This window comes from Muntiacus reevesi, chromosome 1 (assembly GCF_963930625.1).
Source record: "Muntiacus reevesi chromosome 1, mMunRee1.1, whole genome shotgun sequence".
NCBI lineage: Eukaryota > Metazoa > Chordata > Mammalia > Artiodactyla > Cervidae > Muntiacus > Muntiacus reevesi.
This window is the reverse complement of record NC_089249.1, coordinates 252,115,459-252,131,602: the sequence shown is the minus strand read 5'-3', so window position 1 is coordinate 252,131,602 and position 16,144 is coordinate 252,115,459. Positions and strand designations below refer to the sequence as shown.

The window sequence follows — 16,144 nt, the reverse complement described above, 5'->3', positions numbered from 1 at the left end:
AAAACAGATATCCAACAAAGACCTACTATACAGCACAGGAAACTCTACTCAATATTCTGTAATAATCTATATAGGAAAAGAATCTGAAAACCTATGAATATATGTATAACTGAATCACTATCTTGTACACCTGAAACTAACACAACATTGAAAATCAATTATACTCTAATACATTTTTTTAAAAATGCTTTGTTTTAAATGTAAAATTAGCACATCGGATATTATAAAGTAGGCCTGTCTGTGAAGAACAGTATCGTTATCTTCCCAAATGATCTTTATTTCAGCTGGGTCAAAGGAACACAGACAACTTAGCAAAACAACAAAGACAGTCTTGGGATAGACATGTCCAGGCTTGAAATGAACATGTCAGAACAAGCAACACAGCTATTAGTAAGAACTGAATTAAGAAATAAAATATTTGGAATCAAATCTACTCAAAGAGAGTCACTGAGATTTTAGAAATGATGCTACTAAAAATGTCTAGCCCTGAAGATTTAGCTTGGAATAAAAATTTAGTGATGATCTATCTGTGTCTAATATCAATACATCAGAAAATCTATAAAGTCATGTTATGCAAGGTACAAACTACACGAGACTGTATTTCTATGTTCCAGCAATTTATGCTGTATAACCTCATGTAACTAGAGTCTCAAATCAAAGGTATTTCCATGTACTTATGCAAAGGTGACTTGAGATCTGGCTCAATTACTTTAGATCTCAGTCTGGATGTCACCCCTTCCATTTTCTCCAAATGCCCACATCAAGCTAGAAATTTCCATTCCATAGCAGCTTGCATGTACTATTCCTATCGCAGAACTTCCCGCAGTTTTGTAATGGCCTATACTAATGTACTTATCCATCTCCCACCTTAGACAAAACTGCTTGAAGTTAGGGACAGTCTCAATCACGTCCCTACCCTCAGTATTTAGGTCAGGGTAGAGTTTGGTAGTGTGGCAGAAAAAAACAGAAAGTCACTGGGGATGTAGGATTGGGAACAGAGTTTTGTATAGTAATCAGCTAGATTAGGGTTCAAATCCAGATTTGTTTGCCAATCAATAGACAATAGTATGGGCCAGGTACTTTATAGTCATAGGGAGAAGATGATGGATAGGAACATCATACTCTCTCCTTTTACCAGTCTAACTTTAAGACCCTTGGAAAGCTATTTCTATTTGAGACTGTTCTTCATTCATGAAACAGGGATAAAAAAATAGTATCTACCTCACACTTTGGTTGTTTGGATTACTGCAGTAACATAAGAAATCACTACAGTGCCTCATACACACACTAAGCATCAAATAAATGGTCCCTTATTATTAATAAAGCTGCAAGCCTGAAGTTTTATGTAATTGTCAAAACCAGTTCGATCTATTACAAAATAAACAAATCTCCCAAAAGGACACAGTGACAGAACTTAGAGTAGTTCTTTGAATGTCTGAGAAATTATATGGTCCTTAAGTCTTTAGTTAAAAAATAAGCTTATGTTGATCCAATTCTTCACTGGCCTTCCTCTGTGAGCAGAGTGATGCTCATTTCCGTTTGTATGTTAGCTGACAGAAATTAAGAAGTAATGAAAGACTTAAAAAATGAAAGACTTAAAAAAAGTATACATTATAATGGACAAATCACGAGGTGTGATGTTAAGCTCTGTCACTTGCAGGCTGCTCAGTAGTTAGAACCCCCCTTAGTTTCCTCATCTGTAAAATGAAAACAATTCTTCATGCCTCACCTGGCTGTTGGAAAGAATAAACCAGACCCAGTAGGGAAGACCTTAGCACAGTCCCTGAATACAGTTAGCATCCACTAACTGCTCAGAAACACAGGATGGATTCATGCAGGCCTGGTTTCAGGCCCCTGCTCTGCCAGTTCGGTTGTATAACAGTGAGCAAATAAAAGTCTCCATTCTTTTATGGATAAAATAATGAATATTACAGATTTGGAGTAACTGCTCCCTTTACTTCATCTACAGTGTTTTCAGTAAGTGCTACTGCCATAATTTTATACCTATAAACTGCCTTTACGAATGGGACATTCAAAAGAAATTCACAAGTCCACACCAAAAGCAATAGTAAAATATATGTATGTGTATATACACACACATACATACAAGTGAGGACTACGGACTTGATCAACAGCTACCAATGCTTCCTAATTCCTATCCCCTTCCCTTGGCTTTAGTTTCTCCACAGCACTAATTGTATATTGGTTGCATTCTCCAACTGAATTAAACTCCACTCAGCGGAGACTTTGCTTCGCTCACTGTTATATGCTCAACCTGAATAGCGCTTGGCAAGGAGTAAAAGCTTAGCATGTGTTTCAGGAAAATGGATCAATTTAATGAACCCCATCCCAGCTGTAAAAATCGCCTCCTATTTGATGAAGGGACCCCAAGAAGGACAAGGGGCGTGAGAGCATATCCTGTCCCCCAGCACTTTCCCCCGTACGCACCAGAAGGGTCATTGAATCGTTTCAGGGGCGCCTTAGGGAAGGACATGCTGACGACCAGCTCCACAAAACCGAAGGTCTCTACTGGTCTGCGGCTACTTTCCTGCGGGTTGTTTAGGCCTGTTGGCTTCAAATTCAAATCGCCCCGCTTAACCCCCGCCCACCGACGTCAGCCAATCGGAACGCCAAAGGCCAAAGAGCAGGCTCCTCGGCTCTCGCTGCGGTCAATTACGTGACCTGTTTAGGCCACCATCCAATAGGAGGCTACTACTGTCTCCGCTCGTTCCTCACTGGCCCAATCAGAACTGGCGTTACTCAATTGTAACTACGCACTAGCCGCGTTTGCGCAAGCGCAATTCGCACCAGAGAGTTTTCCGTCGCTTTTGACGTCATATTGGTGGCGGTGTAGTGAATTCTAACTTCTCTGGGTCCACCCCTCTTCCATCGTTGCTTGGATGCGAACTTTTCTGGATTTCAGTTCCTTAAACCTGGGTCCTGCGAGCGTCCTCAATGGCCAACTGAAAGGGAAACGCGCAGACAAGCGGAGACCGCAGGTTACATTTCTGCGCATGTGCAGTGACCCGAGCGGAGACAGCCGGGGTGTGGCCGGAGGCGGGGATTCCGGGCGTGAAGTCCGCTAGCTCGGTGCCACCGCGGCCGGGAGGCGACTGGAGTATGTCAGCCCCGTTTGAGGAGCGCAGTGGGGTGGTTCCGTGCGGAACGCCGTGGGGCCAGTGGTACCAGACCTTGGAGGAGGTGTTCATTGAAGTTCAGGTGCCGCCAGGCACTCGCGCCCAGGATATCCAGTGTGGCCTGCAGAGCCGGCATGTGGCGCTGGCCGTGGGTGGCCGCGAGATCCTCAAGGTAGCGGCTAGGTCGGGACTTGTGCTCAGTTTCTTCCCGGCCTCCCCAAATTCCCGAGTCCTCAAGTTCATGGTTTCCGTGGAAAGATTGCTGGAAGGCCGTTTGGCCTCTCTGGCTGGCCGAAGGATGAATAAGATTGCCCTGATTTTGGTCTGGTCGGAGCCCCTGACCTCAGGGCCGTTGGTTGTTTGAGGTTGGAATGAGTAGCCCGTTTACCTTGCTTTGTTTGCAAACCAAATGAAAATCCTCTGCGGGTCTTCACTGAGAACTGCCTAACTAGATCGTTGAAGGAAAACAAATATTTTTGATATCTGTACCGCCAGGCACTGATCTTGGTGCTGGGAGGACCGCGGTGAACGAGCCAGATTCTGTAGCCTTACTCAGGGAGGCATAATTAAATCAATAAATATATAGGAGGTTATAGGAAATGAAAAACGAAAATAAAGATGTTGGGTTGAGGATTCGGAGGTGATGTCCGTTGATTTATTTTTTCATCTAAAATTGGAAAAATTCTGTAAGTTTGTGGAGTGTTTAAGCCGGTGGTCAAGAAGTTGTGTAGAAAGTATTGGATATCCCTTTTATTCTCATCAGTACCGTTTGGGTCTGGGACCCCTTTCTTCCTTGTTAAAATTTGTAGTTAAATTCAATTAACTTGAAGTTAGATTTCTTTCTCAGATTAGAAGCCCAAGATATTTGATGGCAGTGTTGTGTAATGGTGAAAGGAGACTGCTTGGGAGTATACCTAGCTTTGCTGTTTTCCCAGTTTTGTAACCTTGGGCAAGAGATTATTCATTGTCTAAGCCTTCATCCCCAAAGTGGGATAATTATAGTACCTTTCTCGTAGGATTGTTTTAATCGTAGCATGGTATCTATGAATGAAGAGCTTGGAGTAGGTAATAACTAATATGTAATAAGCTTACACTACATGTTGCTGTTATTATCTTAATATGAAAGTGTTTTGTGTGTCTCAGAAAAGGAAGATTTATGTGAAAGACACTGATTTATGTCAGCTTGGCTCTTGATGACCTTTCTGAATAGTTGTGCTATTCATAATTTACTGAATGGTGATTTCAAATTATATTTCAAATTTACTTTAGTAATTGCAGTAACCTAGGGAATTTGGCAAAAACTCTGTCTCTAGGATTTTAGATACATTTATACAAGTAGTATTCACTCCCCAATCTCCCCCTTATTGACATATGAAAAGACTGTTTTCTTTTTTTAATGTGACATGTTAATTTCATTTCCTAAAGCTAAAATTTGGTTAGTAGCAACAAATCAAATTGGATTTGAGGAGGTGCAATCCCTTTTAAACTTACATTTTACTTAGTTCTTTCTTAAAACAAGAGTTTCTGAAAAATCAGTTACAACTCATCTGACATCACACGTATATAGGGATGTGTGTGCTTTAATTTTTTTTTTCTTTTAATGCTAAACTGCCTTACAAAGAGATTGAACCAGTTTTTTTTTTAAGTTTATATTAAGATATCATTTTTCCTTAATATCTGCTGAAGAGCACTTTTTGTTGTTTATTATAATTGGTAAAGTTACCACACTTCAGATGTTAACATAACATTTGACCAATCAGTAGTATTTCTTCATCTTCTGAAAATTAAGGAACCCTGATCTTTTTGTAGAGCGCTCTGTGTTCTTTACTGTAGTATATAGTCCATAGTGTAAACTAGGTTCTGTTTCACTCGCTAGGCAGGAACTTAGGGTTGGCCACCTATCAATGTGTTGAAATGGTAGAAAATTTGTTGTGCCTACTCTAAACAAATTAAGTAATTATATGTAGATTAGATAGGAAATGAAGTCTTAAATCATGAAAACTTTATGAAAATTAATGGAATTTCTTTATTTTTAGTACCTCATATGTTTATTTTTCAGGGCAAACTCTTTGACTCTACAATAGCCGATGAAGGGACATGGACTCTGGGTAAGGGTAATCTATTACATTTCTTAGAATCTCTTTAAAAGTTAATTTTGTCTTGGAAATTAGTATGTTTCCCCCTGCTGTAGATTTGCACCTTTGTAAGCTATAGTAAAAGGAATGTATTGAAAACAATTGTATGTCAACATTTCCTAATTAGGTTTCTGAAAATATAAATTAATGATGAACTTTGATTTCTTTGTGATTTTTGTTTTTTTTTGTTTAGAGGATAGAAAAATGGTCCGTATTGTTCTTACAAAGACAAAGAGAGATGCAGCAAATTGTTGGACTTCTCTTCTAGAATCTGATTATGCAGCTGACCCTTGGGTGCAAGACCAAATGCAGAGAAAACTTACATTAGAGAGATTCCAGAAAGAAGTAAGTCAGATCAGTTGGTGAATATGTGTAGTTAAACATCTTAAACTCATGGAATGATTATTACTTGAAATCAAAACTCAAATGTCATTTTAAAAAATTGCTAACATTTTTCAGACAAATTTTTTCAGTTTAATGGTTAGAAAACTGACTGGCCTTTCTATATAGGGATTTAACCTTCACCATCCCACCCCTGCTGCCCCAGAGGAATTTATCTGCATCACTGTGATATCTAAGTTTAAATTTATTTAGTTTGTATCAGTAGTTCATGAATAAACTGATAAAAGTTCTCTCAGTACACATATGGTGCAAAAAAGTGAAAGGCCCTTTAGTATCTCCCATTCTGTATCTCTGTTTCATTCTCATCTCAATACATTGAATTTATTGTTTATTTTTTTTAACATAAGTGGAGGATCACACAGTATGTATTGTCATGTTGCTTTTTCATTTAATAATATGTCTTAGGTCTCTTTCCCTACTAGTACATGTGGATAAAATTTGTTCCTTTTAATTGCTTTAGAGTGTTTCCTAGTTTGAGTGTATTGTTTTTACTTAGCTGTTCCTCTTTGATGAGATTTAGATTTCTCTGTGTCTATTTCAAACAAAGTTTGTGCTTTCATCTCTGAAAATACTCAAATTTTCCTTTAAGATAGCTATCTAGAAGAATTATTGGATCAAAGCACTGTTAAAGTTTTGATAGATAATTTCTATATAAATGATGATGATTCCCAAATGTATGTCTCTAGGCTAGACTTTTTACACAATGTTGGAACTGCGTATCCAGCTGTTTAAGTAACTTCTTGGCTGTTTAATAGACACATCCAACTCAGCATATCCAAGTGAACTCCCTAATTTCCCTCCCACATTTGTTATACCTTTGGCCTTCTCATCTCACCTGATGGAAACTGGTTGTTCAGATGGAAGAAACGGGAAATCATCCTCCATTCCTTTCTTTCTGTCACACCCTGCTTGTCAGGACCTTACTGTCACGACCTTCTAGATATGTTTAGAATTTGAGTACTCATCACCACCATTCTACTACCACTGTCACCTGGACCACCACTAAAGTCTTGCTTAGGTTAGTCTAATGACCTTCCCCTGATCCTATTTTTTTTTAGCTTGAACTGGGTCTTCATTGCTGCACACGAGCTTTCTTTAGTTTCGGAAAGCAGGGGCTACTCTCTAGTTGCATTGCTCTAGCTTCTCATTGCGGTGGCTTCTCTTGTTGCAGAGCGCAGGATCTAGATGCACGGGCTTCAGTTGTTGCAGCAGAAGACCTCATTAGTTGTGACTCGCAGGCCCTAGAGAGTGTGTAGGCTTCAGTAGTTGTGGCTCATGGGCTCAGTAGCTGCGGCTTCCTGGCTCTAGAACATGGCCTCAACTGCTCCTTGGCATGTGGAATCTTCCTGGACCAGGGATTGAACTTGTGAACCCTGCATTGACAGGCAGATTTTTATCCATTGTACCACCAGGAAAGTGCTCCTTAATGACCTTTTAATTGTTCTCTTTACTTCTACCCTTGCCAAGCTTCAGTCTTCTGAAAATAGCAACTAGAGCAGTCCTTTTAAAATGCAAATCAGACAATATTACTTCTCAGAACTCTCACTCAAGTGAAAAACAGTCCTTTACAAGGCCCAGGCTGATCTGGTCCTCCATGACGTCTCTGATCTCCTGTCTTACTGCTGGCCCCTCATTCATTCTGCTCTAGCCGTGCTGGCATTTTTGCCTTTTATCAAACATGCCTGACCATTCCTTTTCTATCCTTTTTGACTGCAGTGCTCTTCTCCCAAAGTTTACCTGATTTCTTCACTGTTTTCCAGTAATTTCTCAATGAAGCATACTTTGATGATCCTATTTAAATATTCTTATTTCCTCATTTTCCTTACTTTACCCTACGTCTTTTTTCTTATCTATAACACTTACCGACTTTCAATACACTGCATCATGGGGCTGACAAACTATAGCCAGCAGTCAAATCCAGCCCATTGCCTGCTGTTGAAGGAATGTTTCACCCAAACACAGCTGTGCTCATTTGTTTGTGTAGTGTCTTTTATATAGCAGCAGAATTAAGTCTTGGCCATGACCAAGACTATATGGCCGTCAATGCTTAAAGTATTGATATTTACTACTTGGCTCTTTACAAAAAAGTGGGCTGGCCCCTGCACCAGGTAGCTTAGGGTTTATTATTTGTCCTCCTGTTAGAATGTCCACCAGAACAGGGATCTTTGTCTATTTCGTTCACTCTTAAATTCTGCATGCCTTTCATGGTGTCTTCTAAACAGTAGCAACTTATTATATGTTTGTTGAATAAATGAAATGCCTCTAAAATGACTGAAGCCAGAGGTAGTACTTACTCTTTAAGACTGTTATAAGAATTCAATATTTTAATGTATATATATATATATATATATATATACACACCTCTTAGAACCCTGCCTGGCCTATAGTAAGCTCTCAAAAAATGCTAATTATTAAAGTCTGTTTACACACTGATGGTAAAGAATGTTTGCCCATACACTTGTGAACATTATAATATGCATACTAATCTTCTAAATATTTGTAAATATGAAAATTGAAAAAATATCTCATAGTTTTAGGTTCCATTTTGCGATTACAATGAGATTTGATATCTTTTCATGTTTATTGGCCATTTATTAATATATTTTGTTTTTTGTCAGTTGCCAGTTTATATCTTTTTACCATTATCTTTTTGGCTTATTTATATTTTTCCTTTTAATTTTATCTGAATTTTCTTTTTTTTCATGTCTTTTAGAATCCTGGTTTTGACTTCAGTGGAGCAGAAATCTCAGGAAACTACACTAAAGGTGGACCAGATTTCTCGAATCTTGAGAAATAACTGTGATCTTCTTGCTGCATTTTGTGGATCCTAGCAGATATTGCCAACTTAATCAGAGGAACAGATTATGTGGTGGAAGAAAAATGTGGATGCCTAGTTAACAAATTGCAAAATACATTTAAATATGGTTCTAAAAATTGCATTCAAATATGATTTACATAGGAAACATCTTAAATACTGTGGGAACTATTCTATTGATACATGGTAACTTTTCTTTTGGACTTGTTTTTGCTCAGCATGACATTTTATATGCTGCACTTTACTAATTTCATATTTAGCCTGTATTTTTAATACAAAAAGTTTTAGGGTATAGATCATGTAAAATGACAGGGTGCCTTCAGGGAAAATTAAGTTTTTCTTTCAATAACTGTGATGCAGGAATAATGTTCAATAAATTTTTCTAAATAGGAATTGTGTAACCCTTTGTCTAAGTGTACCAGTTCACACAAGAAAATTGTATTACTGAAAAAAATTTTCAGAAAGGAAAAAATACTTCATGAATATATTCTGAGTAAGTTAATTTTAAGAGTTAACTGAAAATTTCTGAATTAGTATATTATTCTTTGAGAGATGCCTTTATGTCAAGAAATTGAAAAGTCACTAAAAACATATCAATAAGAATAGACTAATGCAAAAGAGAAACACTGAAGCAAACTTGGCTATTGGTGAATCCTTTGTTAGTGAGAAGAAACACAGTCAATGAGTATAACTCAGTGACATCAGTTTGATCTTCATTGATCCAGGCATATAGGTAAGAATTGTCTTGAAATTTTCTTTCATCCTTTTTATGTCCTTTCTAATTTTAAGTATTTTGAATAGTCTCAAATGTATAGAGAAGTTACAAGTAAAGCACACAGAATTGTTTTCTTCCTGATTCTTCAGGTTTGTGTGTAAGTTGATAACATGATGCCCCATCACCTCTGAGTACTTCAGTGTCTATATCCTTCAAAGGACATGCTCCTACATAGCTTCAGATACAACCATTAAAATCAGGAAATCAGCACTGACACATTATGACCACCTAATTCTGGACGTTTATTCTATTCAAATTTGCTTATTTTCCCAGAAATGTTCTTTGTAGCAAAAGGATCCAGTCAGAATCACGCCTTGCTTTTATTTTTTTGGTTGTACTGCACCACTTGTGGGATCTTAGTTCCCTGACTAGGGATTGAACCCAGGCTCCCAGCAGTGAAAGTAATGAATCCTAACCACTGGACTGCCAGGGAATTCCCGATTTCTCGCCTTTTGCTATCATGGGTCTTTAGTATGCTTCAGACTGGAAAAAGTCTTCATTTAACCTTGACTTTTATAGCCATGACACTTTTGAAGATCACAGGCTAGTTTTGTACAACATCTATTATGGTGTGTTTTGTCTGATATTTCTACACGATGAGAATCAGGTTATGAATCTTTGACAGACCGTTGCAGAAGTGATACTGTGTTCTTGCTGCATCCTATCACAAGTTACTGGTTACAGTTCGCCCTTTTTCTGATAATGTTTACTGTTGGCCTGCCATATTGGTGGTTTTCAAATTCTCAGATTCAATCAACCAAGGATAGAAAATAGAAAAAAAGAAAAAAGAAGTGCAGAAGCTTCCAAATAGCAAAACTTGAATTTGCCTTGCAACAGGAAACTAGTTACATAGCATTTATGTTGTGTTTACAACTATTTACATAGTATTTATATTGTATTTTATTAGGTATTATAACTCTAGAGGTAATTTACAGTATCAGGGAGGATGTGGGTAGATTATATGCAGGTTATATGCAAACATTATGTCATATTATTGAGCATCTGTGGATTTTGATGTCGGAGGGGATTGCTGGCACTAATAACTGCGGAAGCTGAGGGACAGCTGTACTTAGATCATTGATGAAGTGGTTTCTGTCTATCTTCTCCACTACAAAGCCATTCTTTCATGCTTGTGACTAAATGTTGTGTGATGTAGTTTCCAAGTACTACCTTGCTTCTCATCAAGCTTTAAATTTAGTGTCTTATATAATACACACTCATTATTTCCACTTTGTTCATTGGGTAAAAATCTATTATTCCCGTTACTTTGACCCTCAAGATTTTTCTAGATTTGGCCGGTGGAAATTCCTTGTAGATGGCTTTTATGTCCTTTTGACATGTTCCCATTATTATTTGAGCAATTTCTGATTCTCTGGTATAAGATATTCCAGGCTGCTTGTGCTTTCCCTACCCTTGGCCAAGAATCAGCCATTTTTCCGAGGAGTCCTGGTTCTCTAGTGAAGAATGGTGTTTAGAAACCAGGATCTGTCTGTTAGTGAGAAGTTGCTGTTTGTGTGTGTATTATGCATATGTTTACATCTATACATTTGTGTCTACATATATGTTGAAATCCATGAGTTCACACTTAAAGTTTGATTTCTGGCCCCATGGGGTTCCTTTTGCTCTCTCCCATTGTATAGTGAGATACCTGATTCTTGTTATCCTTGATGTATTTGGTTCGCCATTCTCGGTCCCCATCTTCCCGTGTGAATGCCTTTCTTGGTCTGCTCAGTCTCCCCCACCCTGTGCTCAGCAGAGGTGCCCGTCTCACCTGCTTGCTTTCTGATGCCCGCCTTGTCCACCGCAGCCCAGGCACACCCCTTGGCAAGATACCTGTGGTGTTCATTCTGCCCAATAACTTAAAGGTTGAATGGGGAAGAGACTTGTTTCTTTTAATTGGTTTATCTTTTTGACATTAAAACTTTTTTTTATATTTTGAATAAACATAACTTAAAATTAACCTGTTTGTAGTTTTGTGAATTTTAACTTACATAGATGTATGTGTGAACACCTCCAAAATGAGGGAACTGAACAGTTCAATCACTACAAAATCTCTTTCATGTTCTGTTTATAGTCACACCCTACTCCTAGCCTCAAACCCTGGCTGCTGCTGCTAAGTCTGCTTCAGTCGTGTCCGACTCTGTGCGACCCCATAGACGGCAGCCCACCAGGCTCCCCCATCCCTGGGATTCTCCAGGCAAGAACACTGGCATGGGTTGCCATTTCCTTCTGCGATGCATGAAAGTGAAAAGTGAAAGTGAAGTCACTCAGTCGTGTATGACTCTTCACAACCCCATGGACTGTAGCCTACCAGGCTCCTCCGTCCATGCGATTTTCCAGGCAGGAGTACTGGAGTGGGTTGCCATGTCCTTCTCCATCTGACCCTGGAGTCCACTAATTTTAGTCTCTGCCTCTATATTTTTCAAGAATTTCATTGAAATAGAATAATAGGTAATCCTTTTTAAAAGATAACTTTGAGAGAGAATTCACATCCCATATACTTTATTCATATAAAGTATATAATTTCTCAGTGGTTTTTAGTATAGTCATATATTCAACTATCACCACAGTCAACTTTGATTTTCATCACCTCAAAAAAACCAAACCCATACTTTTTTCTCTTATAATTTTATTTTGTCTGTGCTGCTGAGTCTTCATTGCGGTGCTTAGTTGCCCTGTGGCATGTGAGATCTTAGTTCCCTGCCTGGGATTGAACCCAGGTCCTCTGCATTGGAAGGCAGATTCTCAACCACTCAACTACCAGGGAAATCCCTGAAACCTATATTTTCTTAACTATCACCCTCCACACATACCCAACCCTCTCAAGCAATCACTAGTTATTTTTCACCTCAGATTTCTCAGTTACTAACGGATATTTCATATACATGGAGTCATAATGTGGTCTTTTGTTTCTGGTTTCTTTAACCTACATAAGTTTTTAGAAGTTCATCCATGTTCTACAATGCCAGAGCTTCATTCTTTTTGTCTGGCTGGATGATATTCCATTGTATGATTACCACATATTTATCCATTTGTCAGTTGATGGACATCTGGCTACTATGAATAGTTATGCTGTAAAAATTCAACTACAAATTTTTATGTACATCTATATTTCCTTACAGAGGAGTGTAATCTCAAGTTTTTAAAAAACTTTACATCTAATCATTTGAGGAGGATTGTTTGTTTTCCAATCATGCTTGCTGCTGCTGCTACATCGCTTCAGTCGTGTCCGACTCTGTGCGACCCCATAGATGGCAGCCCACCAGGCTCCCCCGTCCCTGGGATTCTCCAGCAAGAACACTGGAGTGGGTTGCCATTTCCTTCTCCAATGGATGAAAGTGAAAAGTGAAAGTGAAGTCGCTCAGTTGTGTCCGACTCTCAGCGACCCCATGGACTGTAGCCTACCAGACTCCTCCGTCCATGGGGTTTTCCAGGCAAGAGTACTGGAGTGGGGTGCCATTGCCTTCTCCACAATCATGCTTGATTGTTTTCCAAAGCTACACCATTTTACATTCCCACCAGCAGTATGAGTTTCAGTTTCTCCACATCTTCGCTAATACTTGTTATGTGATTTTTTGATCTTGGCCATCCTAGTGAATGTGGAGTGGTATCACACTGTGGTTTTCATTTGCATTTCTCTGATGGCTAATTATGTTGAACATCTTATCTTGTACTTATTGACCATTTGTGTATCTTCCTTGATAAAAATGTCTATTCAGATTCTTTACCCATTTTTAATGGGTTATCTGCCTCTTTAATATTGAAGTGTAAGAGTTCTTATATATATTCTGGAGACAAGTCCTTTATCATACATGATTTGCATGTATTTTCTTTTTGTATGATTTTCACTTTCTCAACAGTGCCTTTTGAAGCCTGAATGCTCTGTTTTGATGTAGTCTAATTCATCATGCTTCTGGTGTCATGTCTAAGAATTTCGAAATCCCAGGTTATGAGGATTTTCTTCCCAATGTTTTCTTCTAAAAGTTTTATATTTTTATCTTTTACATTGAGATCTGTGACCTTTTTTTTTTTTGGAGAAGCTGTGAAATATAGGTGGTTTCATTTTTTAGCATATAGATGTCCAGTTGTTTCAAAATCATTTGTCAAAAAGGTGTTCATTAAATTGTTTTTGCAGTTTTCACAAAAATCAATTGCTATTTATATGGGTCTGTTTTTGGTCTCTGTTCTATTCCATGGATCTATGTGTCTTTCCCTTCAGCAATACAACACTGCCTTGACAACGGTAGCTTTAAATTAAGTCTTAAAATTGGGTAGCACGATTCCTTCAACTTTTTCAGAATTGGTTTGGCTGTGTTAAGTTTCTTTGCTTTTTCATGTCAAGTTTAGAATCAGTTAGTCTATCTACAATAAAAAGTCCCGAAATTTCCACTGGAATAGCATGTCTTCTGATCCATGAACATGGGGCATCTCTTCATTTAGCCCCTCTGATTTAGACCATCAACATTTTATGGTTTTCCGCTTATAGAACCTTTACATCTTATATTTATTCCTAAGTGTTCATTTTCTGGAGATGTTGTAAGTTATTTCTTTTTGAAACTTTTTGATCTTGTGACTTTGATAGTTGTCTCTCTGGAAATTTTTGCATAAACCACAAACAGGAAAGTTTTTGTCTGCTCTAGTTTGTAGGTCTTTTGTTTCCTTTTCTTGCTTCATTGCACTTGCTAGAAAAAAAGAGGTGGTGGAAATGGCCATCCTGTCTTGTTCTAGATGTTAGTTTTGAAAGCATTCTAACATTAAGTATTATGCTAACTGTATGCTTTCATTGATGACCTTTATCCAGTTGAGGAAATTCTCATCTATTAATTCTTTGTTAGCTGATTTTTCTCATGAGTGTACTGGAATTTTCTCAAATGCTTTTTTCTGTATCAGTTGATCCTTTTTTTTTTCCCTTTAGACTCTCAGTATGGTGGATTATTTTGATTTTCTAATTTTGAACCAGCTTATCTCCCTTCCATCAAACCTGGTCATGTTGTATTGTTGTTTTATATATTTGGACCCATTTGTTGAGCTTTTTTTGGGAGGGGATATTGTTGAGGTATTCATTTGGGATATTGGTCAATAGCTTATAAAATTAAAAACAAATATTATCTTTATCTTGGTTTGGTATCAAGTTATTGCTGGTCTTCACCTAATAAAATAATATTAAAAAAAAAAAATGAATTGGGAAGTGATTCTCCTTTCTGGGAGAGATTTATAGAATTTGCGCTATATTTTCCTTAAATGATTTGGGATTTGCCAGTAAGATTTTAAACAATGGACTCAGTTTTTTAAAATAGTAGAATTTACTCAGGTTATATAACAATTTAGTTTTCATAGTTCATGCCTTTCAAGGAATTGATTCATCTAATTCTCTGTGCAGAGTTATTTGTGGTATTAAAAAATATAGTTTCTTTTTAATGTCTTTCGAGTCTGTAGTAGTATCCTTTTCATTCCTAAAATTTGTCAGTCTTGCTAGAAGTTTATCTCCTGCTCTTTTCAAGCCCCAATTTTTTTTATTTTGATTAAGCCTATTGTTTCAGTTTCACAGATTTTTTTTGTTTGTTTTACACATCCTTCTTCAGACTTTCTTCCTTCTGCTTGCTTTGGGTTTATTTTGCCCTTTTTCTAGTTTCTTAAAATAGAAATTTACTGGTTTTGAAAACTTTTTTTAACAAAAGTGATTGATACTATGATTACTAAGCACTGCTTTAGCTGCATTCCATATATTTTGATATTTTCATTCAGTAAGTTCAAAATACATTCTCTTTTTAGACTTTCACTTACAGGCATGGATTTTTCATAGATGTTTCTTATTTAACGTTCAAGTGTTTGGAGATTGTCCCGTTAACTGTTTGTTTTCTAGTTTTATGGTCAGGGAACACATTTTGTATTTTAGTTCAGTTCTAGTTTATGACCCAGGATATATCCTCTCTTGGTGACTATGCTACATTCACTTGAAAAGAATGCTTATTCTGCTATTTTGGGATGAATTTTATATAAAGTAGATCCACATGGTTGTTGGTATTTTTCAGTCCTTCTACATCCTTGTTGATTTTCTGGTGCTGTGCATTACTGAGTGGAATCTTTTAAGTCTGCAGCTGAAGCCTTGTCCATATGACCTTTTCACTGCTGTCAGTTTTTAGTACTTCTTGTATTTTTAAGCTCTGATGTTAGGTGCATACGTATTTAAGACTCATATCTTGGTGAATTGATTCTTTTATCACTTTAACATACTTTATTCCTATTAACTTTGATACAATTTCACATAAGTCCATTTAATCCATTTTGGGAAGTAATGTGCAGTGTTTAGGAACATAGCCTGTGTCACAATTGCCTGGATTTGAATATCACATCCAAGTACAGGTAAGTGACCTTGGGCTTATCTCTGACCTGCTCTGTTGTTCTGGTTTATTTGTAAATGGGATAATATCATTCAGTTTGGAGAATAACATGAAATGATTCATATCTGACAACAGTACCTGACAGTAAAAACTATCACTGCTAACCACAAACGTTAGATCAGAAATATCTAGTTTTTAAAAAGTATGCCACATTAATTGAAAATACATAGAAGGTTAAAGTGCCTGTTTTAAAAAACAGCACTTATGAAAGCAGGGATTATTCAATATATCTAACCTGAGTCAAATACAAAAGGAACCTTCTAAGTTTTTCTTTATTCAGTAATTCCTTACAGTATCTACTTTCTAGCTTATTAGTTACATGAACAGTTCAAAATCATATATTAATAATTAACAAGCCATCTGACCAGACTAATACAACACTTAGTGGTTGCCTGTCATTACCAACCACCTGTTGGAATCCTGTTTAATTAGGTAAGAGGGTCACACAGAACTACAGATGGGCTGAATCTGAGGGTGAT

At 37.4% G+C, this 16,144-nt stretch overlaps 2 protein-coding genes across 5 annotated transcripts in view; one reads left to right on the top strand and one right to left on the bottom strand.

Moving 5' to 3' along the window:
* Window positions 1-2,600, bottom strand: part of HMMR (hyaluronan mediated motility receptor) — a 38,442-nt gene extending 35,842 nt beyond the window's left edge. For all 4 annotated transcript variants that reach the window (XM_065919039.1, XM_065919041.1, XM_065919042.1 and 1 more), the window contains exon 1: window positions 2,449-2,600. In XM_065919039.1, coding sequence (XP_065775111.1) covers window positions 2,449-2,494 — 46 coding nt within the window. In that variant the 5' untranslated portion in view covers window positions 2,495-2,600. The remainder of the gene's footprint in view (window positions 1-2,448) is intronic.
* A 233-nt stretch (window positions 2,601-2,833) lies between these two features.
* Window positions 2,834-8,882, top strand: NUDCD2 (NudC domain containing 2). Its single transcript, XM_065919044.1, has 4 exons — window positions 2,834-3,309; window positions 5,197-5,245; window positions 5,466-5,617; window positions 8,388-8,882. The coding sequence occupies exons 1-4, from the start codon at window positions 3,121-3,123 to the stop codon at window positions 8,469-8,471; spliced, it is 474 nt and encodes a 157-aa protein (XP_065775116.1). The 5' UTR covers window positions 2,834-3,120; the 3' UTR covers window positions 8,472-8,882.
* Window positions 8,883-16,144: the final 7,262 nt, after the last annotated feature.